This window comes from Antennarius striatus, chromosome 11, assembly GCF_040054535.1.
Source record: "Antennarius striatus isolate MH-2024 chromosome 11, ASM4005453v1, whole genome shotgun sequence".
In the NCBI taxonomy this organism is placed as follows: domain Eukaryota; kingdom Metazoa; phylum Chordata; class Actinopteri; order Lophiiformes; family Antennariidae; genus Antennarius; species Antennarius striatus.
The window spans coordinates 14847245-14871358 of NC_090786.1; the positions used below are offsets into that span (position 1 = coordinate 14847245).

Below are 24114 nucleotides of genomic sequence, written 5' to 3' on the forward strand. Positions count from 1 at the left end.
TAACTGGGAGCAGGTGTTTGTGCGTCCTCCTCCCCCTCTCCATTGAGTGAAGGAGGTGGTTCACCTGGAGTCTGTCCGACCAAACTGGGAGCAAATAGATGCCGATTGGCACGCTCATCTCTTGACTCATCAAATGTCGCCTGCACACGTCTCATCATGTGAGGACAGCGGTTGGACATGGACCTGAATGACCCCTGGGCTTCTCTGCAGGCTGTGGATCCGGTCAACGCGAGCTGGTCGGGGGCTGCAGAGCCTGGGTCGTCCAGGCGAATCCAACTGGTCCTGGAGGTGCTCATGGTGCTGATGTGTATGGGTGCTGTGACAGGTACACTATGGCCTGTTTGTTTAACCTTTAAAGCATAGCTAAAACGTCTAACTTGTTCTAATTTCTACTTTTCTATTGACTGAAATAATGTTTTTTTTATTTGTTTGCTTTATCCAAATACTGTAGTTTAACATAATTCAGTTCAAATCTAAAAATATTCATTCGTTTTAAATAACCTAAATACCTCACCTAAAAAATCTAAAGCATTTATGCTTCAAAACGTGTCATACATTGATAAGAACAATGGATGAGACTTTTTTTTTTGTGTTTGGTTGTCAGGGTTGTTTGTTTTTTTATTAAAATAGAGCAAGGCTAGCATTTGGAAAAATAGTTTCAGTGTAGACACGAAAGATACTGAATTGTTTCATCTTTAATGTCTTTCTTTCATCATATAATCAAAGGAAAATAGTCTTCATATACATGCAGCATAAGGTTGTTTAACTTTCCTCAAAAAATGAGCTGATTCCTCAATACATTGTTGAGACTTTGGACTTTTGTTCAACTTGTGACGTCCTTTTTCAGTCCACATATGTTTTATTGCATCAGGTCAGAGAACATTTCTCCTGAACGCAGTGCACCGCACTGGTTTTCTATAGCTCTGTTTGCAGTCGCTCTTTCCATTTCAGATTACATTAGTACTGAACTAGTTAAACTTGCATGCATGCATGCATGTTTCCACAAACATCCCCTCAAAACCATTTGCTTCTGATCTGGAAATAAATAAAAAAATTTCATTCATTTTCTAACCGCTTGTTCCGCTGTCGTGGGTCGTGGAATGGAATGGATGAATACTTTTAAAATATGTCTAGGAGATGGAACACATCTCTCTCTGAGAGATGCTGCGTAGTCCCACGGTTTTCCCTCTTGGGTGCTGTTGTTTGTAATGATGAACGTGGCACCTATAGACACTTAAAATTGTTCCCAGGGATGAACCAGGCTTCTGGAAGTCAATATGTTATTTTCCCTGAGGTCTTCACTCATTTCTTTTGATTTTTTTCCCAATGCCAAGCAAAAAGACACTGAGTTTGAAAGTAGACCTTAAACTGCATTCACAGTTGCACCTTCTAGACAGCAGAAAAATAAGCCTGTCACATTGAAAGTATGTTTTTATTATTGTTTACATCAAAATGTAAAATACAGCTTTATAAAACATTAATAATGTGCATAAAACATATGCAAACAATTTTAGGTAATGATAGAATGTAAACAGCATGACAGTTGTATATTCATCAAGTGCGATTTTTACACAAAATTACAATTTCATATATTGTGTTCTAAAGACGACAGGAGCATCAGAATTGAATAAATTCTAAATAATCTGCATCGTACATGGATAAACTGAACTAGTTAAAGTTATTTCAGGAAAACGAATGACAAGACCGCTCGATTAATGAACTGTAATATGTCCCAAATGTTGGAGGGTAAACATCAATACTGTGTTTCGCTTGTTTACTGGCCATTCATAAAAGTGAATCAGATTAATTGGTCAGAATGCAGCCTGCTGACCTCTGTCGTTGTGGGTTTTTCTGTGTAGGTAATATTCTTGTTATTGTCATTGTGGCTGCCACCAAGACCTTCCACTCTGTGACATCAGTGCTGATCATGAACCTGGCCATCAGCGACCTCCTGGTGGGCGTCGGAGTGATGCCTTTTGTTGCCCTGTCTGTCATAAACCATGGATGGAAAGATCTTACTGTACGTCACCTCTGTCCACGTCTATGAAACGCTTTACAGTCGTTTATGGTATCATCACGATGATCTGAACCTCAGATCTTATGTCATAACTCTTCCCTTTCTTCCTATTGTTGCATGTGATGAGATTCTGTCTCTCCTGTCTGACAGAAGCTGTGTGTGTACGTTGGTTACACCTCCTCTGTGTACTGTACAGCTTCCGTGCTGACGTTAGCTGCAATTGCCCTCGACCGCTACCTTTCCATCATGGACTGCCTGCGCTACAGCTCCCGCTGCACCTTATGGAGGACTTTTGCTGTAGTCCTGTGGATCTGGCTGCAGGCTCTGGCCACCAGCTGCCCTCCCCTGCTGGGCTGGAGCTCTATCAGCTATATGGATCCCATGTATAGCTGTGCAGTCAACTGGGCCAGCAGCCCCAGCTACACAGCATTCATGGCTGTCCTCTCCTACCTCATACCAGCAGTAGTCATCCTGTTCTGCTATGTGAACATTGTCAAGGTGGCCCGCAGCCACGCCAGGAGGATCCATATATTGGAGGACTCCGTTCAACGCAGCAGGAATCCAGCCAGTGGTTTTTCTTCATCTGATTTATCTCATCAACGTTGTGTGAGTCTGCATTGCCCCTCAAAACTGATCTATCACGTAAGCGGACAGTTTGTGTCTGAGGTCAGCTCTTCTCTGCCTGATTCTGATGCAGAGCAGAACAACCCTACATCCAGACGTTTACTCTCCTTCCTGGCCCAGAGCTCCTCTCAGCCGCCTTTGCAGACCTCCCAGCAGCAGCACCACCACCATCACCATGGAGTGGTGCGTCTCTTTCTGGTCATCTCAGCCTTCTTCCTGTGCTGGACGCCTTACATAGGAGTGGCCCTCATTCAGGCCACAGAAACTGCCATCTCAGGCCAAGCCAACCTCGTTCCCCCCACCGCTGTTACCTTTTCGTACTGGCTGCTACTGCTGAACTCCGACATCAACCCGCTGCTGTATGCTCTGCTTAGCAAGCGTTTCCAGGGCGCTCTTCTGGGACTGAGGCATAGAATAAGAGCACGCCTAGGGAATGTGGTGGGGTGGGGAGGGATGGTCAGGTCAGAAGGAGAGGACCACAGGAGCAGCAACGCCTGCTCCCTGACCACTGCCCCTCCTAGACCTCCTTCTACCTCTGAGAGCTCAACCTGTGATGATGCCAGCTATTCCTCCTCCATTTTTACTGTTAGCACTGAGTTCAAACATAATTCTGAGGAGCATTTATTTAAAGTCTGTCGCCATGAAAATACCTCCCTGTCCTGCTCTGTGTTTCAAAGTGCTGCTTGTGACACAGGGTCGGACTCCCTGCAAGTTCCATCTGGGCCACAAGAGGGCAAGAGGTTGCCTTTCTCTGCTCTCACCAAGGAGCGCCAGGCCACCTTCTTCTATGGTCAGATTGCTGTGAGAGTCGAGCATGATGTTTGTTAATATCACTTCTCCATAAAATCCTCAACTGTTCCCCCACTGCAACTATTAATATGTTCATTGTCCACTGAGCTGTGAAATTAGTATTGTTTTATTACTTGGTCCTTAAGTCCACATCCAAAAAAAAAAAAAAAAAAGTTTACTTTGAACAACACCAATACTTTCATTTCCAAGGATGCAATAAGGGAATTTTGGCTTTCTAATTGAATATTGTGCATATAAGTTAATGCATTAATAATTTCAGCAGTAACAATAACATGTTAATACGTATAGTGTTATCTGACCAATATTCCAAGTGTCCAGTTGACCATCATGGAAGACAGCAAAGAGATTTGGGATCCCAACAAGTTATTTGCTTTTCTGAAACTCTTACATTAGCAGAATAATGATTCCATGGATCAACTCATTGAATCCACTCATCTAAGATCTTTACTTTTGTTGTTATCTGATATTATTTGCAGTGACACGGAGGTAAAAACAAACCAAATGACAAAAACATTATTGAAAAAAAAATCTTTTATATTGTACATTTGATTACACTTGAAGACACTCAACATTTGATCAAATAAACCCATCGTTTATTCACAATCTAAATACTTCTTCCTCAAATGTGATCAGTATATGTTGCATTTCAGTGTAAAAATCATCAGTCCTTACAAAGGTTTACATTTATGTCTAGCAATAATTCCAGAGGAATACAATATTATTATTTATTGTCATAGAGAATGACAATGGGAAACAGTGCTATTGTACTCTATTGCAAAACAAAAGGCAGTGAAGTGTATGAGTTGTATCTGCTCATACAGTACGTGCATGCTCTTCCTGCAGATGTCACTCACTGTCCGATCATGGTTAGTTAGTAAGCAACCAAACCCAAAAATATATTTTAAAAAGTCCTTTTGGATGCATCAAGAGTTTTCTGCAAAACAAAAAGCAAATTGTTCTGATGAGAAGAAGGATTGTGTTGAAGAGCCTCTCTGGAGCAGTCTGTGGCACCACTGTAGAAACAGCACATAGTGAGCGTGTGTGGCGGAGTGATGTTCATACATTCACAACAAGGCAGAATTTCCAGCAGTCGCTTCACAAGTCGTGTGCCTCATCGGCTCACAGGGTCATTTCAGGTAATTACTTGCCTCAGAAAAGTGGTTCATGAAAACAAGCTGTAAAATGTTTGTTTGTTTGTTTTTTAAAGAGCAGAGATGGACAAATTTCAGCCAGTCTTTTTCCAGAAAAGAAATTACTGCTAACTAAACCAAATTTGTTTATGGAAAGTTAAATAAGTAGGAAATCAAAGGGTGGCTCAGTTTTAATAGTGTGTCAAGTTATTAAAGGTGTATTTCAAACTTTTAATGAAACATGTCCATCTTAGTATAAGCTGTTAGTGTTTTTAGTCCATCCAAAGTTTGGGATACCTGCAGCATTCAATTTGTAGGCAGGCGATGTAATAGTTTAAACAGCTAAGACGGCTGGGAAAATATAAATTCAATATTATTTGAATAAAATGTATATAAAAACATGTTTCACCAGGAAAGGTGAGTGGAGTGTTTTATGGACGGATTTTAGAAAAAAATTTCAACCATCTAATAAATAAATAAAAATTAAGCATCAGAAACCAATTCCAGGGCTGAACGACGGCTGTCATCGTCCATAGAGTGGGACTCAACACATTGTCATGGGGGGGGTTCAGTGTGGTCTAGAGGGGCTTGTTCTCTCAGGACGATAAGAGTAACATGTTGTGAAAGCTTCTTCAGCTCAGATTGATCCTCAGGGCCCATCACACCAGATGAGTCCATTGGATCAACATCTCCAGGACATCTGAGGTGTGAAATATAGCTATGTACAGTGAAGGAAAGGCAGGCATTACGTTTACACCTGAGGGACACTGCTGTGGGCCTCCCATTTGCGTTCAGCATTTCAGGCATTCTTCTTTGGATTTTAAAGGTGTGTAAATGTGTATGTGTTAAAGACCGCAAGTCCACTCCAAAACTGAATAGAATGGAATGAGGTACAGCAAAAGTAACAAAACCTGATCGTTTTGAAGGGTAACGAGGATCACAAATGTATTGAGTCCACGCACCAACTCGGAAAAACTTCTGAGAGGTGTGGACGCCAAATAAATAATACACAGTGTGTGCCTCCTACATCGCCCAGTGGCCAAAATGTAACTGATCAGACAGCAAGCTGAAATACTTCTTTCATTTCGGAAGCTGCTTGAAAAGAGAGGGCATCATGTGTCTGTCTCCCTGCATCTGTGTGGATCATAATATGTCAATGTGCAAATGTTGACATGGAGGTGGTGGCTCTCCCTCTCCAGTTGAGTCCTGTCTCCCCACTGCCCTCTGCTGGCTCGTCACGTTTGCGCAGCTTTGTGCTGAGCTGGATGAAGCACTGGTCCCAGTCCTCAGGGAGCAGCAGCATGAGGAACCCCAGGCAGATGATGAGCACAGCAATGAGGCGCACTGTGTTGAAGTCAATTTCACATGTGTAGTGGTCCACCACTGCAAAAGTCCAAAGACACATTGGTAAGAGCACTGGAAGGGATTATCAAAATATATAATAATAATATCAAATATTATAATGCAAAATCTTCCTGATTTTTAAATAAATCTCACATTACACAAAGAGAATAAAGGAAAATATGGAATTTATATCAAGCATGAATGCTGTCAGGTATTAAATGATGAAGATATGTATGGAGAACATGTTGAGAGACTTACTGGCATTTACAGGAACACTTAGAACAATGCCAAGTGAGATTAATGTTGGATATGTTATTGCAATACCAAAGTTCACCAGGATGTTAAAAGCTGTGGAAAAGAGCAAAAATAGGGCAACAACAAAGTGTCAAGCATCAAAAAATACAAGAATATTCATAATTAATCTTTATGTAACTATTGTTGCATACAATATGTGTTCCATCCTACCAAAAAGCAGGCCTGCAACCCCACAGAGGTAGGTCCAGGGGATGTCTTCAAGTGAGCCGATGTACTCCACATGTGTAAAATAGAGAATGACCGGCACAACGCTGATAAAAACAAAGTTGGCACTTCCAACAATACTCAGAAAGAGTGCAGCTTCTCCAAATTTGGCACTGCCCAGGACCATTTTGAAGAGCACCTGAGAATACACAGGATGGAGGGTGATTAATAGAAGGACGCACTTGCAGAGCACCTGTCATGTCGCTGGCTCAGGGTTACGACTCTCTGTTTATCATATTAGGCAGAGTAGGCAGGACAGAGGAGGCCAGGGCCCCATAAAACGATCTGTTCCGTAACCACCTTGATCAGGACACTAAAGCTGAGTTATCACACACTTCTGTAATCTGAGTCTTACATTTCATAATCTCCTTTTGCAATTTGGTTACACATGTAGAAGGGAGGCTTTTTAATACACACATACACTCTAGCTAGACCAAGTTTATCTTTACACATTTGTTATGCACAGTGTTCTTTACAATTGCTCAATGCAAACACAAACCTTGTACAGCGCTGACATCGAGGCGGAGGCCACCACAAAAGTAATACCGATGACTGAGTGGCTGTGGAATCCATCAGCATAGGTCATCATTACAATTCCTGCTATGGCCAAGATAGCAGCTACGATCTGTAGAGAGAGAGGGTGATCAAAATTGAAGATCATCGGCGAATGAGAAGGAACGACATGCTGTTCAAAGCGTGGTAATTAAAAAAAAAAAAATGCCTGAGCCATTACTGCTGTGTAGGAGCACAGCTACTCACTCACTACAGAAATCACAAGCCTCACATGACAGGGCTTGTAGTGGTTTCATTAAAATGTGGGTTTTATTTTATTGTCAGCTGGCTGCTCAGTTGATATCTATATTTACTCCCACACAGTCAAACTCTAAGTGCAAGCACAAATGAAACCCACCCTCACATTCATAACGCTTGGAACACGGGCCCAGGTCTCCTCTTCAGTGTCGGTTTGATTGTCTGTCAACTGACTGTTGTTGCACTTCCTTCACGTTTACAAATCAAACACACCTCTTCATCCACTAACACGTCACCTCTACAACCCACTCCCACTTCCATGCCTCAGTAGCTATCACAGCTAAAAAAAAAACAAGAACCAATGCAGTCAGAAAAAGCAACATCCCACGACACCCTTGAATTCAAAATTTTACCCTGACCTACTTGCATAGGTTAAAGATCAAAGCTAGTACTCTGACCTACTTTCATAGATCAAAGCACTAGCTTTGATCAATGGTCTTTCTCACAATGGCCTTCCCCCTCGTCTTTTGATCTTATCTGGTTCCTGAGTGAACCAAAGTTAAAATTTGACCTTGACCAATTTTTCCTCAAAGTCAAGGTCATCATCTCATTTTCATCCCTGGACTAACGGACGGACGAACGGATGGACGGACGGACCAACACATGAACGCTTACAATTACAATACATCACCGCTTTGAAGTGGGATGTAAAAAGCATCACCAAGCTGGCACCCTTCAATTACCAACACTCACATACAGTATGTTATCCTTGTTTTATATTGCCTTTACAGAATTTGCCTTTTCAGAATTTGCCTTTACAGAATTTGACTTTGCTGTATGTTTGAGTAATGTGGTCATAGCTGAGTGGGAAATGCTTTAGTTTGAAATTAGTGGAAGAGACCGGGTGAAGTCCAGCTGAGTGGATCAGCTCTGCATTAGGACGGTGTCAGGATGAAAAATGAGCATGTATTTTCTGCTGGGCTAATGTCCCTCTGTACCTTTTGGCAAAACGACTGTTTCTGCACTGCAGCCTAACTGTCAGTCAAAGATACACCTTTCATTTCTCGTCCTGGAGTGCTCTCTTGAGAGGTTAATAACCCCTGCATGTGTTGGTGCTTCAGTTTCACTGAGAAGTTTCAGTACAATCCCAGAAATTACAACATCTGCGCACAGAGCAGCTTACGTTATGACGTTACTATTACTGTTGTGGCTCGATGTGAATTGCACAATGTCTGGCTACCTTTACAACTGAAAGATCCAAAGGTTCTCATCAATCAAATAGCTCTTCAAGTGTAGAGGAAGCTCGCAACCTCATGTAGTCTATTACAGCTAAAATGAGCCGACATAGCAGAGCCTAAAACCCCATCTCTGGTGAACAAGCACCCTCCATCTCCTCTCCTTCACTTTGCTTCACTTTCATGACAAAGTCATCCAAGATCCCTGCATTGCTGCAGACATCCAAGCACTGCAATCTCCACTAGTAACACAAATAGACAGACTGAGAGAGAGGGAGAACGAGAGAAAGATAATTATTACAAGATTTGCCTCTGTTGAGGTCTTTCATTGCTGAAAATACAGTTGGGGGCTGGGGGGGGGGGTTGAATGTGTGAGAAGAAGACGGGAATCCGTACAGAAGGATGACAAGAAAGCATCTGAGGAGTCACAGTGGGAGCTGAGCAAGAGATCCCTCACAAAGCTAAACCTCCCCTTCCTCACACCAGGGGGCACATTGAAACACTGCCGACACGCAGATGACCTGCTCCCATGTTGTGTGTGTTGGTTTCACTTTCAGCTACACATTCAGTCAGAGAAGACTATCACATCTTTACAGTCCTTTGGGAGTTTTTGCAGAAGCTTTTTACACAGATAAGTTATTCAGAATGAATCTTCTGCACTAGTAGTGAACATATAAAACACTGGATTTTTGTTTTTCTCTCCTGTTTGTCTCAGTTCATGCATACATATATGTAAAGGCCATGTTCCCTTTTAACAGGCTGAAGTTATTCATTCTGATTTTATAGGCACAATCATTTTTCACAGCTGTCTGGACACATGCTGTAATTCAGATTTCACTTACTCTGATTTACAAATAAAGCTTCTTGTTTTGACTCTAATCAACAGATGATCCAGGAACATTTTCTCTCAACAAGGACTCACCCTGACCCCCATGAAGCGGTCTCTTAGTACAATCCAAGAGAGCAGGAAGACAAAGGCTTTGTTACAACAGAAGAGCGCTGAGACATCAGTTGTGTTGATCTTCCTCAGGGCCTGCAGATACAGGTAGTTGGTGAGGATCCACAGGAGGCCAAAGGGAGCCACCTTGGTGAAAAACACCTTGGGAGTCAAACCATCATCCCCAAAAAATCTACAACACTCCCTGTGCAGAGAGACACAACACAGAGAATAGTATTAGCACACCGAAAAACAATCCTCGGCTGTTTACGAATACAAACAAACCTACCAGTGAGATATTCGGGTAAATAATTGTGTTAAAGTTAGGCCTCTAAAGTCTTGAAATCATTTACACTATCAGTGTCAGGTGCTTTACCAGGATTTGTCTTTGCTTCTGTCTAGTCGTGTGCTGGAGTGAAATCAGCGAAATGTCTACACATTACACTGTAAGAAATGAATTCAAAAAACAAGAATCTATTGGCAAGAATACACAACAGCTTTGATGTTAAATGTTAACAAACATGTTCTGCATGTACTTTCTGGTCCATATAATGTAATTCTAGAGATTCGGACATGTCAGTAATTAAAAAAATAATTACTGTTTCTGGCTCTTGAGCATGCGCTGAATATCTGTATTGAGGTTACATCGACTCAATGCAGATACAGTCAGAGTCAGCTCAAAATTACAGAACATACTTACGAAGCAAAACCGAAACATTCTGACATTTTGTCAAGTGATTCAACTCGATGACCCAGTGCAAGTCTCAGTCATATATAATGGATGTGTTCTGTCTTCATTAAATACTCTGGTCTTGATCCCAGTTGAGAAATGCAAACCCTTGGAGCTGGAGTGTATTAGATGAATATTTTAAATGGATGAAAATGCCCTTAAATAAAAGCAGACAGTCTTGGGCTATTATAGGCTTGACAGCCAATGTGTCACCCTCTATGTAATGTGAGAATGTGACATCAAAATACTCTGTGTTGTTTTCTGAAATGTCACTCTGTAAGATGCAACACTGCACCACTTCACTGTAATGGACAAAATATTTACAGTTTAAGGTCTTGTTTTATCTCATCCTATTTTATTTAGTAAATTCTCTCCTGGGTCACGTTTCTGGTTTCTTCCATATTTGTTTAACACTTACACTGTCTTCATCCCCAAGAATATTTGCTCTCCGTGTTCTATGCACCATGTAGTAATATCAACAGTGTTTCAATGTTAAAATATATACTGTGAGCAGAAGTTGATAGTTTGACTGTTTTTGTACTGTACTTGGTTTACATTTTCTTTTTTTCCTTTTTTTTTTGCTTTGACTTTTTTGGCCAATGGTACGGAGGCCCTAAAGTGACACAGGGGGGAAAAAAACGGCATGGAGAGAAAAGAATCTTTGCAAGATCTCGCAAAAATGGAACCTAAGGGGCTTCGTACAATGGTTTTCTGAAAATTGAATATCTTTTTTTAAAAGGTTTGGCACACCAGTGTTTTTGGAACTTTAATATGTGGGCAAGGGAAGCAGTAAATGGCTTTAGTTTTCAAAATAAAAACCACAGAATAATACCACATCAGCGGTTTGGAAAATTTACATTTCTCTTCTTCCTGTTTAGCTTAGTCTAAGCTATTTCAATTTGTACAGTGCTTAATTGTACATTCTATTTCCTTCATTTTTTTGTTTGGTATACTGTAGTTAAATGTTGACAATTGTCGTATGAAGGGGATTAGCAAAGAATTTCATTGCTCAGCACTGCGGGGTATGACTATATCCTTCGTGAATTTGGAATTTATTATTCTCTTACTCACAGTTTTATATACAGTATTGCTTTGAAGTCCCCAAAATACTGTTTCTTATATAAAACACCACCTGAATCATGTGTCACAGGATGCTTGTATACAATCTGTTTCAGCCTCTTGGTCATGAACCATCTGTGTGTCTGTGGCTTAAAATGTAATTTGCAGGTAAAAGTCATTTGAGGATAGCCACACCCCTTTCCATAAGTGGGTGTGGCTTGGTCTTGCTAGTGATTTCCTCTAGTGTGTGCGGACAAAGCAAATTCCGAATACCTGAACTGTGCCCCCGGGGGAGGTGCAGAGCGTATGATACCACAATTAGCCTCAAATCTGGGCAGTGCTTCAAAGGAAATACTTTCTGATAGATGGAGCAAGAAAAGAAAGACTGGATGTTTTGGGTTTTTTTCTCACATCCTGGGTGTCTTTTGATAGGAACAGGTACATTTTGTTGTAAAAGCATGAAAAGTCTACAGTGCATTATAAATTTAAGAAGTCTGTAATAGAGGCTTCAGAACAAACAACACTGAATAGTCCGACTGTTTTGTTTGTTTTTGTTTTTCTAGATCTGGTCACAGTAGGCTGTTTGCTGTCCATACTAAACATGTACGGTTGGCAACCTGGGTGGTCACACCATTGCTTTGAGAGGAGTTGCATTCTGCCTCTGTACACAAGAATAGAAAAGTCTATTTTCAAAACATTACATTCTGAAGCCTGTTTTCAAAAGTTTGTCTTCTCAGGCCCTGAAAACAGCATCGTCATTCAGTCAAAGAGCTAAAACCCAAAAAGTTTACCAATTTTGGTGAAAACAGCTTTTGTGTAGTGTCCCTGTCCCTTCTGCTTGAGGATATTCTTTGTCTGTCTTGGACTGTTCATCTACTTGCCTGTAAGTTCTGTTATCCATCAATCCAAGTCTACTTTCCATCCAAGTCTATTTTCCACGTGGTCCTTGTTTTGTACACATTCACAAAAAAAACTACACAATTCTCTCCCTCTTCGTGTCAAAATAAAGCATCTCTGCATTCGTAAGACACTGGTATTTAAGCTGCTACCGTTTACATTGTTCTTGAGTTACAGTTTATTCTAAAATCATTGATTCAATGAAGGCGATGAAGCAGCAATAAATGAGGAGTGACAGGTAGTACATACTGAGGAGCAACACGGCCCTGAGTTTGTTCCAGAGAGCTGAGTCAGCACTAAAAACACACAAATCACACCCCTTTTATAAGCACAATGCAAATTCTGGGACAATCATATAAAAATCAATCATCCCTGCATCACAGACGCTGGAGACTTTGCTACTGTGATCCCTAATTATTGAAGTGTTTTGCAAGACTGCTCATGAAAGGCTTTGCAGAATTTAAAGCATCCAAAAGGTCCAACAAGTTTCAGATGAGGAAGATTTCATCTTACAGTGCCTGGACATCCTTTTAATTTGGTTTATGTTGGAATTAAATATAAAACAGTAAAAATTGATGATGAATTTACTACAAAAACGACTTGTAATTTGTTTGTGAAACTCATCGTCTACCCTGGAGGATTTCAGCCATATCAGATGGTTTCTATAATTACTGTAGCTCAGCTCAGGGCCCTGACTGCAAAAGCTTAAAGCACAAGATAAAACACAAATAAAAGATAGCGACCTTTGTCAAATTTACAATATGGTAGTTTGTAATAGTTTCTAGTCAGCATAAAAGGTAAAGAACAGATGCAGAGTACAGTGAATATCCCATCCACTGGCATCTCTGCGGACAGAAGCCAGCCGTTACCAATGTCACATCTTTATTTAAAGAGACAGGGCAGCTGTCACAAATGTCAACTCCGGATCTGATCTCTGTTTCTACCTATTATGTGAGGGTCAGCTGCATGTACATTTTAAATAAAAAAAAAGAAAAAGAAAAAAAACACAAAGGAAACTAAGATCTTTGGAGCACATCTGTTCAGGACCACACCGTGGGAGTCAAAAATCCTTCCTGTAAGCCCCTCAGACAGGGAGAATGATATCACAGGTTCAGCAGCAGTACAGAGCTGATCCTAGGCTCGCATCTTCTATCCCAACACTTTCTTTGTAAAATGGATTATAAGACTTTTGTCTAAAACCTGTGATTTATGAACCTTTCCAACTGTAAAAACCAACTTTGAATGCATATTACGATCACACACCTTTTCTTTGAAGAAGAAAAAGCTCTACTTGTCATAAAACAAACCGTGCTACAAAACAAGTGGATAGTTAGTCCTGGGCCTCTGCAACCTCAGCGTGCTGCCACATTGTGCCACCATATCACAATGATTCTAAGATACATGTTTTTATTTGATTGTCTGGGGAAACCAGAGTACCCAGAGAAAATCCATTCAGACACAGAGAGAACATGTAAACTCTACACAAAAGGCCATGTTGGGGATGCTGGGTTTTGAATCAATGACTTCCCAGCTGACTATTACAATACATCCTCTGCGGGATGTAACAACAAGAGGGGGAGTCGAGTGTTGGAGCAGCATGAACGCAGCAATGCTGCTGAGTGGGGGTTGTGGCAGAAAGTGGGAGCTGCAGGACAATAGTGGGATATGACAGTATGCGTTTCTTCGCATCTCTGAATGTTTGTAAGTTGAATGTTCATAAGTTGAGGACTATACATGTATATGGTGTTTGGATTTACAGGAGCTACTGAAACCTCTAAACCACGAGTCATGAGTTTATTCACCCTCTTTGTGTCATTGTTGGCTTCTCACCTGAATCTCTGCCGGGGTGTTTGCCTCTCTGGATTCTTGCACAAGTGGCCGATGTAATAGAGGGGGAAGAAAAAGCAGTTCCAGGTGGTGGCAAACCAGGTGAGGGTGAAGGGGGCATCAAACTGCTTGAAGGTCAGCTTTGCCAGCTGGGTGGTCCCGGCCCAGGATGAACACACGCACATCACCATGACGACTCCCCACAGGGCCTTTTGAACCTGTAGTGTTGTGACTCTGATGCAGCAGTGGATCCTCCGTCTGCTGGAGGAGGACTCTGCCCCTGCAGCGCCACCAGTCGCCTGTGAGTCTGTGGTGCCCACCACATTCTCCCTGGTGTGATCTTCTCCTATAGATGGAGACACACACGTCAAATTACAATCTTCACACAACAATATTGCAAATTTGTTCTTTGAGTTGAAATAATTTGTTTAGTTGAGAATATTGTAGGTATTTTTTTTACTTCAGATCATCATCATACTGAAGTATTTAGTTTTAAGTCTATTTTAAAATAAATATGTAATCTCATCTTGTGTTAATTTAGGTTAGAAAAAACTCTTCAATCTGCGAGTGACATTGAGTTATTAGTATGTTAATATGCTGAATAAAAACAGCTGGATTCAAATATCAGTGTTGGGGATCGACAGACATTGGTATCAGAAATGTGTGTGTGTGTGTGTGTGTGTGTGTGTGTGTGTGTGTGTGTGTGTGTGTGTGTGTGTGTGTGTGTGTACTTGCGTGCATGTATGCTTGTGTGCGCGTGTGTGTTTGTTGATCATTGGGCCCTGTTGAGCCGCATTTTTTGATAACGGTGCATTTTGTAATAGTCCAAAATGTAATAACTTTTTCATTTCATTTTGTAATAAACTGCCCCAATGCATTTTGTAATAAATTTTGCCGCATTATGTGATAACTTATGACATTTTGGACTATTTATTTATTATATTTATTACAAAATGCGGCTCAACAGGCCCACAAAGGTACAAACTTAACTTTTCAGTTCTTCCTGGCCAAAGCTGATACCCACCATATCTTTTCAGCAATGTGTGAATTGAAGCAAAGTGTAGACATTCTACACTCTGCCCTGTATATTAATACAGATTTATTTATCAAGATCATTGTATTGCTTTAAATCATTAACCTCAGTGGCCCAATCTTTGTTCAGTCAGCTGAAGGTAAAATAATTCAGTGTGAAAGAAAAAGAGCTCAAATGTGGCAATCAGAATGATCTTCCACTTGTTTAGTTCCTTTAAATCTTTCATTGCACAGATAACAATGGATGCACTGTTGATGTAACAGATCTTCATACAAACAGGTTATCTGTTCCTCTTCATGTCTCAGTGACGCTGGCTGATGCATTAACAGATCCTTGCTGAGACAAAACAGCAACAAAGAACACTAACCTGATCATCAGTAAAGCTCCAATCAACCTCCATGAAGAATGAAAACTGCATGATTACAGCAAAAAACACTCAACATGCACCATGCATGAGTGTTTAATTAAAAATGAGGGATCTCCCCTATGGTTTTTCTGGCGGTGCGATTCATCTGTATTACACTGTACTCTCCTGACTAGAGTACTGCAAAGGCCTGAACGAGAAAAGAAAAAAGAAGGAGTTCTAAAAATGATCATACTGCATCCATAGGAACTGAACTTTCTTACAATGTCAGTTGTCCTGTGGTCATTTTGACTGTCTACCTCGCACAAATGGCACCATTTATCTTCATGCCATTGTGATCTATGTTATCTGAGGGGCGACTATGATCTGATATAAGCGATTTGCTACATATTTTACAAAAGAGCTGCATAAGAAGAATCCCATTACGGCCAGCCAGGAGAATCTTCCTCAGAGCCAGACTTTGACCTTGCCAGGTGGTGTCATTAACTTCCCTGGTGAATCATGCCTTCCATGCTAATGCCGATGGCTTTTCTAGGGTCTTCTGCAAAGACGCATTCTTGTATCTCTTCGTCAACAGCAGTGAAACTGTGTGTGATGCATTTAAGGGAAAATGATGCTGCATTCTTTGAACATCCCAAACAATGCTCCCCTCTTCTGAGAGTCTCCCGGGCAAATGTGGCAGCAATAAAAGATGATTCATGATCATTTTCATGTTGTTATAGCCGTGAAGTGGTGAATCAGCAAAAACCCAAAAAGGAGATGTCTGTCAAAGTCCTGTGTGCAAGGGTGAGAATTAAGTTTCTCTATTCAGAGCTTGAAGCCTCTATGTCTTGTTCTGAAGGTCATGTTGTCTTCATGCTGCTCAGTTTTTGTCCTTCCTTGGCCTTCCTCCCATATCCCGTAGACCTGGTCACGGCTCCATACTGCCGCAGAGTTTAATCTTCCAAGTGCAGCACAGGCCAAACCAATCAGTTTAGACAGAGCAGCTGAGCATGTGCAGCTCTGGCACATGTGAACACACGTACTGAAGTGTCATGACAACATTAAACAATGTGATATTCCTGTCACACAGCCTGAGCTCAATGAGGCTGTTACCAGACTCTTCTCATTAAATGGAACACACTTGACTGCATTAAATATTGATTCTGTCATGAAATACTGAGAAATAAATAGTCATGTGTTAAAAACTTGAAGCTTACAGGAAACATAGTTTGATCTCACATTTAGTCTGATGCGATATATGAAGACATCATATATCAATCACATAATGATGGATAATAACTGATAATGCATTGATCCTGCCTGCTGGAGAAGAACACTCTGGAGCAAAGCTGAACCCATCGGTGGGAGAGATCCGGGTCAACAAAGCCTCTGATCAGGACTCTTGACATTGACTTATGACATTTGAATCCACTATGACTCAAACACCTACAAACAGTTTCCTCCTGTAATGGATACAGGATTAACTGGAAGCTCTTAACCTTTTCAGACCATAATCAAATGTCACCTGTCAAGGTCAGTTGATGTCAAGATGACTGTTGTGAAGAGCTTGTAATTTGTTCTGATTTACTATCAATATGTATTATTATTATTATTATTATTATTATTATTATTATTATTATTGTTATTGTTGTTGTTGTTGTTGTTGTTGTTCACCTGTACTGCATTTTTTTGTTAATGGGGGGAAACTGGAGAACCCAGAGGGAACCCACACAGATGTGGGGAATACATACAGACCCAGATCCTCAGGCTGTGAGGCAACAATGCTATTCATCGTGCTGCTCATGATTGTATACAGTAAATAATTTGTAATTGAGCATATTCATTCTTAATTTTATTTATTCCAGATTGTGTGTAGTTGGAAATCACTTATGCTTAGTTTAACAGCAGATGAAACTATCTCTTCTCATTCTGCAAACGCAATATCCAAATGTAGTCAGATGAATCTAACAGGCATCTGTGAAACCACTGGCGACAGGCAGAAAGCGTTAGACATCCTTGTGGGACTAGCGTCGGACACACTCTGACAGTTGTATACGGCTTCTCCTTGTTGCCTCCTGAAATGTCTTCAGTCGAGCCATTAAGCTGTTTTAACATCAACCAATGCAAAGAAATTCAATATGCTCAGGATTAGGTGGTCAAGAGCAGGAAAAGTGTTAAAGAACAATGTTGATATTCTTCAACGATACTAAAGCATGGAATAACGGTACATCCAATAGTGTATTTCGGACTGAATCGCAACAAATCATGTAAGTTGTTTCTCTCTAATGACCATTTAAGGAAGAAAATCGTGAAAAACCGTGAACCATCGAAGCACTCGTGCATTGGTAAACTAATGACCTCATTGTTCATATAATGTTATACTCCCACTGGGAGTGACAGTTTTCTAGTTTTTCCTAACAGTCCATGCCATCAACACCCACCTTCTACCCCAACCCATCCAATCCCACTCCCCATCCCCACTCCCACCCCCACCTGCAGACTCTGCAGTGCAGATCTCTCCTGCCGATAGCTGCAAATCCCAAATGTGCCAGCAAACCCTGCCTGACAGCTGGCTCTGACACTTCACAGAACATGGCCATGACAATCTGAGAACGTCCCGTTACTTCCCTCTATATCTCCCCAAGCAGGTGACTGCTAACACTGTGCACCGTTCTGTCTAATCCCACTTCCCAGAGCAAGAACAAAGATCTCAGCATGCAGCAGACAGCACTATCAGACTCAGGCTGGTTTGTCAGGGTGGCGACATCACTGTTTGAAGTTCTTCACTTTGACCTCAACTTATCTGGAAATGCTGAGGAATGAGGGGTTCCTCTGTTTGGCTGTCTGGTGACACCTCAATGGGACTAACAATACACTGCAGTGCTCCGCCTCAGTGATCCAAGACAGTAAACAGATCAATCACTGGTTCACACTTCAGAGGAACTCTTCTCTTTGTCTTACTGTCTGCTGGGTCTCTGCTTACTGATAAATAAGATCCGATGTGCACAATTCTGTCATACTCAGAATCAATACAGTGGGACGTCCTGGATTGACATTTAATATTAAACACCATCAATATCCTAAACTTGCCTTGGGGTGAAATGATCTGTTATTTTTAAAACAACTGAGAAAAAAATGTAAGAATAATATCCATAAGACTTATTTAGCTGTCATGCATGATAAATAATCCGCGTTATTACTGAGAATAAAAATAAATCTTTCTAACCCATGTTAACTCATGCAAATATGTATTTTTGACACAAAGGTAAAAGTCTGGGCCTAACAGTGTGCATTTCTTTTCAAAGTGAGATAATTTCTAAGAATTTCCACTTTAACTATAAAGTGCAAATGGCAGATTATACAGAGGAATGGGTGTTTGAGGATAGTCAGACAGACAGCCAACAGTCATTTGTCTCTTTTCCTGATGGACAGTGGGAGTCTGAGATTCTTGGTGGTGGCAGCATAGTTGGGTCAAGCTGTCGGTCAGAGGCTTTTCAGCACACCAGATCAGGCTCATCTGACAAGTCTGTCTTGCTCAATAACACAATAGAGAGACAGGCAGAAAACACACACTGCTGCATCAACCTGATAGGTGAGACAAGTGGGGCTGAGGGGACAAAGGCCACAGAGGACAGTCAAGGACAGAGTGACTGTCACTGATCCTGTTCTCCTTAGTTTTGGCTTCTCCTTCAACATAAAAGAACAAAGTAGCGACTTCTTCCCTGAGTAGAAAACTTGCTGTTTGTCCTGACCTGACCAGATGGTTCAACAGATGCCGCCCTCTGACGTCTCTACAAAACTCTGCTGCAAGCTGGTCAGAGCTTCTCGGTGTTGTTTTGCCTCTACAGCAGTGACAACAGTTACTCATATTTGGCACCAGTAGAACACACCCCTCCCTCTCTCTCTTGCATTCCCCTATAAACAGTGAATGTAGCGTGGTGGACCTGCAGTTTAACACATTGGCAGGAGTCCCAGCACATTCTGTGACAAATCAATTTCTAAAAGATTGGCCACAACATTCCTGTTCAAGTAATGGATAGACAACAACCACAAGTGTGCACGTCTAAACAGCAGCTTTAGTTCTTCCCTGCACCACCAGACTACTGATGATGCACCAATTCTTTGAGGAATATGAGTCACAAATTCACTGTTTTTAGATTTACCTTACATCACTTGTATAAAACAGCTCTTACAGTTAAATAGCTGATTTATTCTTCAATGCATTACTGGAGTTGGCTGCCAAGTAAGTCCTTTTCACAGATGAAATTCTGCAAAGCACACTGCGCACATTTTTGCTGACGCCACTCCCAGGATGATCACAATCATTATGGCTGCTGTAGGCATAGTGAAAATATTTTGTGTTTTTTTTATCTGTGTAATAATTAGCCTTCAAGGCGCATCGCAGCTGTGGAATTTAGTCGACAGGCTGTGGTACACATGTGGAGAGGATAGACAGCCTCCTGTACGGAAAAAAAAAACAAAAACACTTCTGCTCCTTCTCTTTGACTTTCAAACTTTATTTTTTGTAGGATTATGCTCAAACAAAACACTCATCTACAACAGAGGGGATTTTCTTATATAAAAAGCGAGTTAGATTAGCAGCATAGGCCACATGCCTCAGATGAATGAACCGTAAATCAATTCAACACTCAACTGCAGTCCATTTATTCATATGTCATTCATTACAATGAAGTTTCGCACATACACTTGGTCTTTAAAATAAAAGCCTTGTCACTTTGTACTCATTCCTCGACAATCAAAAGAGAAAGATTTGTTTCACATGCTTGTAAAATGAATTGACCAAAAGAAAGGCTTTGGATTTGCTGAGCTGGCTTCCCAAAAGTCAATTATATTAAAGGATTTTAAGAAGTGCACCTCCAATCAATCAAAGCTCTAAAATGATTACCATCACTTCTTCTGAGGGCCCTGAGGACCGATGCTTGTGAAACACATGTTCATGTACATGACCTTGGTTTCTTCAGCTATGGTCTCCTCTCCATATTGTCAGGGATGATATTCACGAAGGCCTGAATGTACAATGAATGTACATTTACATACAAATAGGACTCATGCAAATGAGGACAAGATGCAAGATTCTATTTATTTGTTTTCGTAGAGTGTTTCCAGAAAGCATGCATTATTTTGACCGTTGATGATTTTTGTTTTTGTGTTTTAAAGTCATAATCTCATTAATTTTAGGCCCTACTCTGAGATTAATGCTGCTGTTCTTTCACTAAAACATACAGTCCACTGAGATAAAGATGAGACTAATGCACTGTGCTCAAAGTTTGGTACTAACAACATTAACCAACTTGAAATCATATTTGTCTAACATGTGACTTTTTAGAATTGTTAAACCTTTAAAACACTTCTCAAAATCTTTAAAATTGTGAAGCATGCAGATTAGGAGCAAACTGCTGGACTGCCTGTGATAAAACGATTATCATCCTTATAATGCCCTATAGGGAAATAATTTTTTTACTCATGATCCAAGACACTGTGCGATACTTTGTCATCAAATGATCAATATAATCTTTGTTCAAGGTGCCTGGAGCCCCGAGAAAAGATTCATTGTGATCTTAATAGCAGCGGGTGAATTATAACCATATTCCTCGAGGACATGCACAAGCTAAAATCACTTTTAAGAGACATCTGTTCTGTTTCAAAGCACACAATTAAATTACAGAGCTTTAGGGACTTCTGTGAACTTTTAATCCCCAACGTAACAGAACCTACACACATTCCCCACAACAACAGTGGACAGAGAAGGCAATGACAGTGAGTCAGGTGAATTTGTCACAAGAACGTATGTAGGAAGACAATGAAGAAAATGAATCAAACTTTTGGCTGCAAGCAGAAGCAGATATTGTCCATTTTTCCTGAACAAAATCAAACAACTTTGAAGTATTATACTGTACATGAGGTACTGCCTGACGATAGATAGTAACATCACTGACCTCAAGGTGATGATTACATTGCCAAGCTTTATGTCAAAAATGATCAGTGGCTCCACCTTTTAGTGAAATTATAAACTATGTCTGCATCTGATGTGAAAGTTCCTGAGAAACTGTTGTACACAGACACCAAATGTAATGTCTTGAATGACTTTGCATTACGACACTAATGCCATGTGAACCTGTGGATAATAACTGAATTTTAAAAAAAAGCAGCAAAAGAAAGACTGCTGGAGAAAAAGAATGGTACAGGTTGCTAGAGAGGAGAACAATGTTTTTGGAGCTGGTGTTACATAATCTTCTCTCTGATGAACTGTGTTTATCTGCTGTGGACCCCTGTGATTCTTTCCTCCTTCAAAGCCATCACTGAAATGGGGAGCTAAATATTACAAGCTCTATTGACTCCCTTCAACAATTCACCTACATCACATAGACAATTATTATCCTTTCTCTATACACTGTGTCATTTAAACATGTAGCTTTGTTTGTTTCTGCATGCTGAAGCTTATCAGCTTCCAAAAACAAATATTTTGAGCTAACATTCAAATTAGTAAGCTTAACATCTTTAGTAATTTAGCAGCGGTGGTTATTCTGGGGTCATCAAGGATACATGATGCATATTTTAAACTGCTTCAGCATTTTAATTTGAACGGTTTCTGCAGAAAAAAACATTTAAATCCCTCATTCATACTGGAGCGTCCGGTCTGGTCTTTAAATAGGATGAATGATGAGTTGCTTCCACATTCATACTCCTGACTGTCGTGAAATCAAAACAACAGATAGAGCGTTCCGCTCTGTGACTCACACTGTCGATCCTAAAAGTACTCTGCACAGATTCCATCATACAACTTTTTTCCATCATATAAAAGTTATTTTACTTTTACTTGTTCACATTTCAATCATACAAACATTATTCAACTAATGAGAATATGGAGACAAATGTAAACTACTAATGTAACTTTGCACGTGCAAATCATGTATTCAACCACCTCCATCCCTCTTTTTCTCACTGTATCATCATCTTAGAGGTGCAAAGGTGTAAGGGCTTCCTTCAAAAGCAAAGCGAGGAAAAATCTGTCTGGGATAAAAAATGCATGATAAGGATCCGCTGCAGAGGCTGAAGGAGAACATCAGAGGTGCAGCTTTCATTCAGAAGGAGAACAGTGACTCCATAGCTGGACAATACACACACACACACGCACACACACACACACGCACACACACACACACACACACACAGGTAATGTCAGTTTTGTAGCTGTGTTCCAACAGACCAGGAGGGAAACCAGCCTGGGCCACCATGAAGCCACTACAGACTAAATGCTCTGTTAGGGGCCATTAAAGTGTTTACTGCTGAGCGTCTTGCAGCTGCCCTGCCGCGATGCTCTGGTATTTTAGCCGTGTCTCCAGTGATGCGTGTCAGGCAGAGATTAAGAGGGGAATCCCTGCTGCAGAAGCTACAGTACCAACAGCAGCAATGTTGTGTGGGTCAGCGTGAGTGGCGCTCGTTACAAAAATAAAAAAATAATAAAAATAATCAGTGCGTTAGTGCCATAATGTCGGCATCATTTCCCCCCCCCCTTTGGGCAACATCACCCAATGAAAGAAAAATAATATATAATTCGATTAAATCCCTGAAGCATTTGCGATCGACTTACTGATTTCATTGATTTTACTAACGCGTTTGCGTTACAGTTTTTTGCGGTAACATTCTGTAAAGTTGATCCATCCAAATCAATGAACCACCTCCTGCACAGAAACATGTTCGCCTGGAATTCTCCATCAGATGGATGCGCCTGAATTTTGAGGACATCCGTGGAGTAAACGCGTCCCGACGGCGCTGAACGGACACGGAGTCTCCCTTACCTTCCACTTTGGTGAGGGTGAGCACCGGACTGTTGCAGGCGGACAGGGGGGCGACCCTTGCGGAGTGTTTCTTCATGATGATGAGCTCGGATGGGCTGAGCTCCGAACCGCTTCGACTACATCCCTGAAGCTGATTTGGTGCAGACACCAGACCACTTGATGGGACATTCAATTTTTCTAGAGCCGGTCTCCTGCTCCCTGTCTCCTCACATCCATCCAACTCCCTGTTGAGGGTTTTTATACCTTTTCCGAATCTCTCCCCCCCCTACCCTCCTTTCCTCTTTCCTCTGCCTTCCCCTCCTCAAATCTGCCGTGTCCGGTGCGTCCCGGCCGGTCTCTCCTCACGCACAGTTTGGAAATTGCTGCAATTCGCCAACGTCACACATTCATCAGTTCTCCACTTCATTTTCACAACCATCTCTCACTCACCCACCAATCCCTGTCCCGAGGCTGTCTGCCCCCCCCCCACCACCACCACCACCCCCACATGCCCCATCGCCCTACCCCCTGCGTCCGGAGCAAAAGAAGCAGAATGACGCACCTGTCAGCACGCAGGTGGGAGCAGTGTGGTCCAGGTGGGAGGGTGGTGGTTTTGTGTAGTTCATAAACTCTATAAACGGGACTGCAAAAAGTAAATTTAATGATAATGCAATGAACTGACCCCTGCTTTACCTGGGGACCATGGGATTAAGTTTATCCTGTTTATGCTTTAGTAACAATTTCAGAATTTGGATTTGAAGTTTTTTATTTATTCTGAAAACTATCATTAACTGTGACGATTGCAGAGTTAATTTCTCTGCATCTACTTATCTGCATGTTGCTCACTGGTGAGCAAAATTATTTGTAATATTAGGGATAAGTTACTGTCATGACCTCAGTGATTTAAATAATTTTCTAAAAATAGAACTGTTTTGATATTCTGTATCGGAGGCAAGAAGATATATGGTATACTATACTTTGCATAAATACATTTAATGAGAAAGTTGTTAAAATGTTACATTTTCATTTTTTTTTGTCAGGGTGAGTTTAATAAGGG

At 41.1% G+C, this 24114-nt stretch overlaps 2 protein-coding genes across 2 annotated transcripts; one reads left to right on the forward strand and one right to left on the reverse strand.

Moving 5' to 3' along the window:
* Positions 1-177: 177 nt before the first annotated feature.
* Positions 178-3574, forward strand: LOC137604102 (5-hydroxytryptamine receptor 1D). Its single transcript, XM_068328036.1, has 3 exons — positions 178-325; positions 1860-2020; positions 2168-3574. Exons 1-3 carry the CDS (start codon positions 178-180, stop codon positions 3467-3469), a joined length of 1611 nt encoding a protein of 536 aa, XP_068184137.1. The 3' UTR covers positions 3470-3574.
* A 501-nt stretch (positions 3575-4075) lies between these two features.
* slc35f3b (solute carrier family 35 member F3b) lies at positions 4076-23320 on the reverse strand. The gene is made up of 7 exons (XM_068327653.1): positions 23079-23320; positions 13883-14225; positions 9352-9571; positions 6944-7069; positions 6391-6583; positions 6184-6273; positions 4076-5964 (listed from the first exon to the last, which is right to left on the reverse strand). Exons 1-7 carry the CDS (start codon positions 23152-23154, stop codon positions 5735-5737), a joined length of 1278 nt encoding a protein of 425 aa, XP_068183754.1. The 5' UTR covers positions 23155-23320; the 3' UTR covers positions 4076-5734.
* Between the last annotated feature and the right edge of the window lie 794 nt (positions 23321-24114).

Excerpts from the sequence above, each read along its gene's own strand:
- LOC137604102 (XM_068328036.1), top strand. The coding sequence starts at position 178 with ATGGACCTGAATGACCCCTGGGCTTCTCTGCAGGCTGTGGATCCGGTC. Across the intron at positions 326-1,859 it reads GTGTATGGGTGCTGTGACAG|GTAATATTCTTGTTATTGTC; the intron begins GTACACTATGGC and ends TTTTCTGTGTAG. Across the intron at positions 2,021-2,167 it reads ATGGATGGAAAGATCTTACT|AAGCTGTGTGTGTACGTTGG; the intron begins GTACGTCACCTC and ends CCTGTCTGACAG.
- slc35f3b (XM_068327653.1), bottom strand. The coding sequence starts at position 23,154 with ATGAAGAAACACTCCGCAAGGGTCGCCCCCCTGTCCGCCTGCAACAGT. Across the intron at positions 9,572-13,882 it reads ACACCCCGGCAGAGATTCAG|GGAGTGTTGTAGATTTTTTG; the intron begins GTGAGAAGCCAA and ends CTCTCTGCACAG. Across the intron at positions 5,965-6,183 it reads AAGTGTTCCTGTAAATGCCA|TGGTGGACCACTACACATGT; the intron begins GTAAGTCTCTCA and ends GGACTTTTGCAG.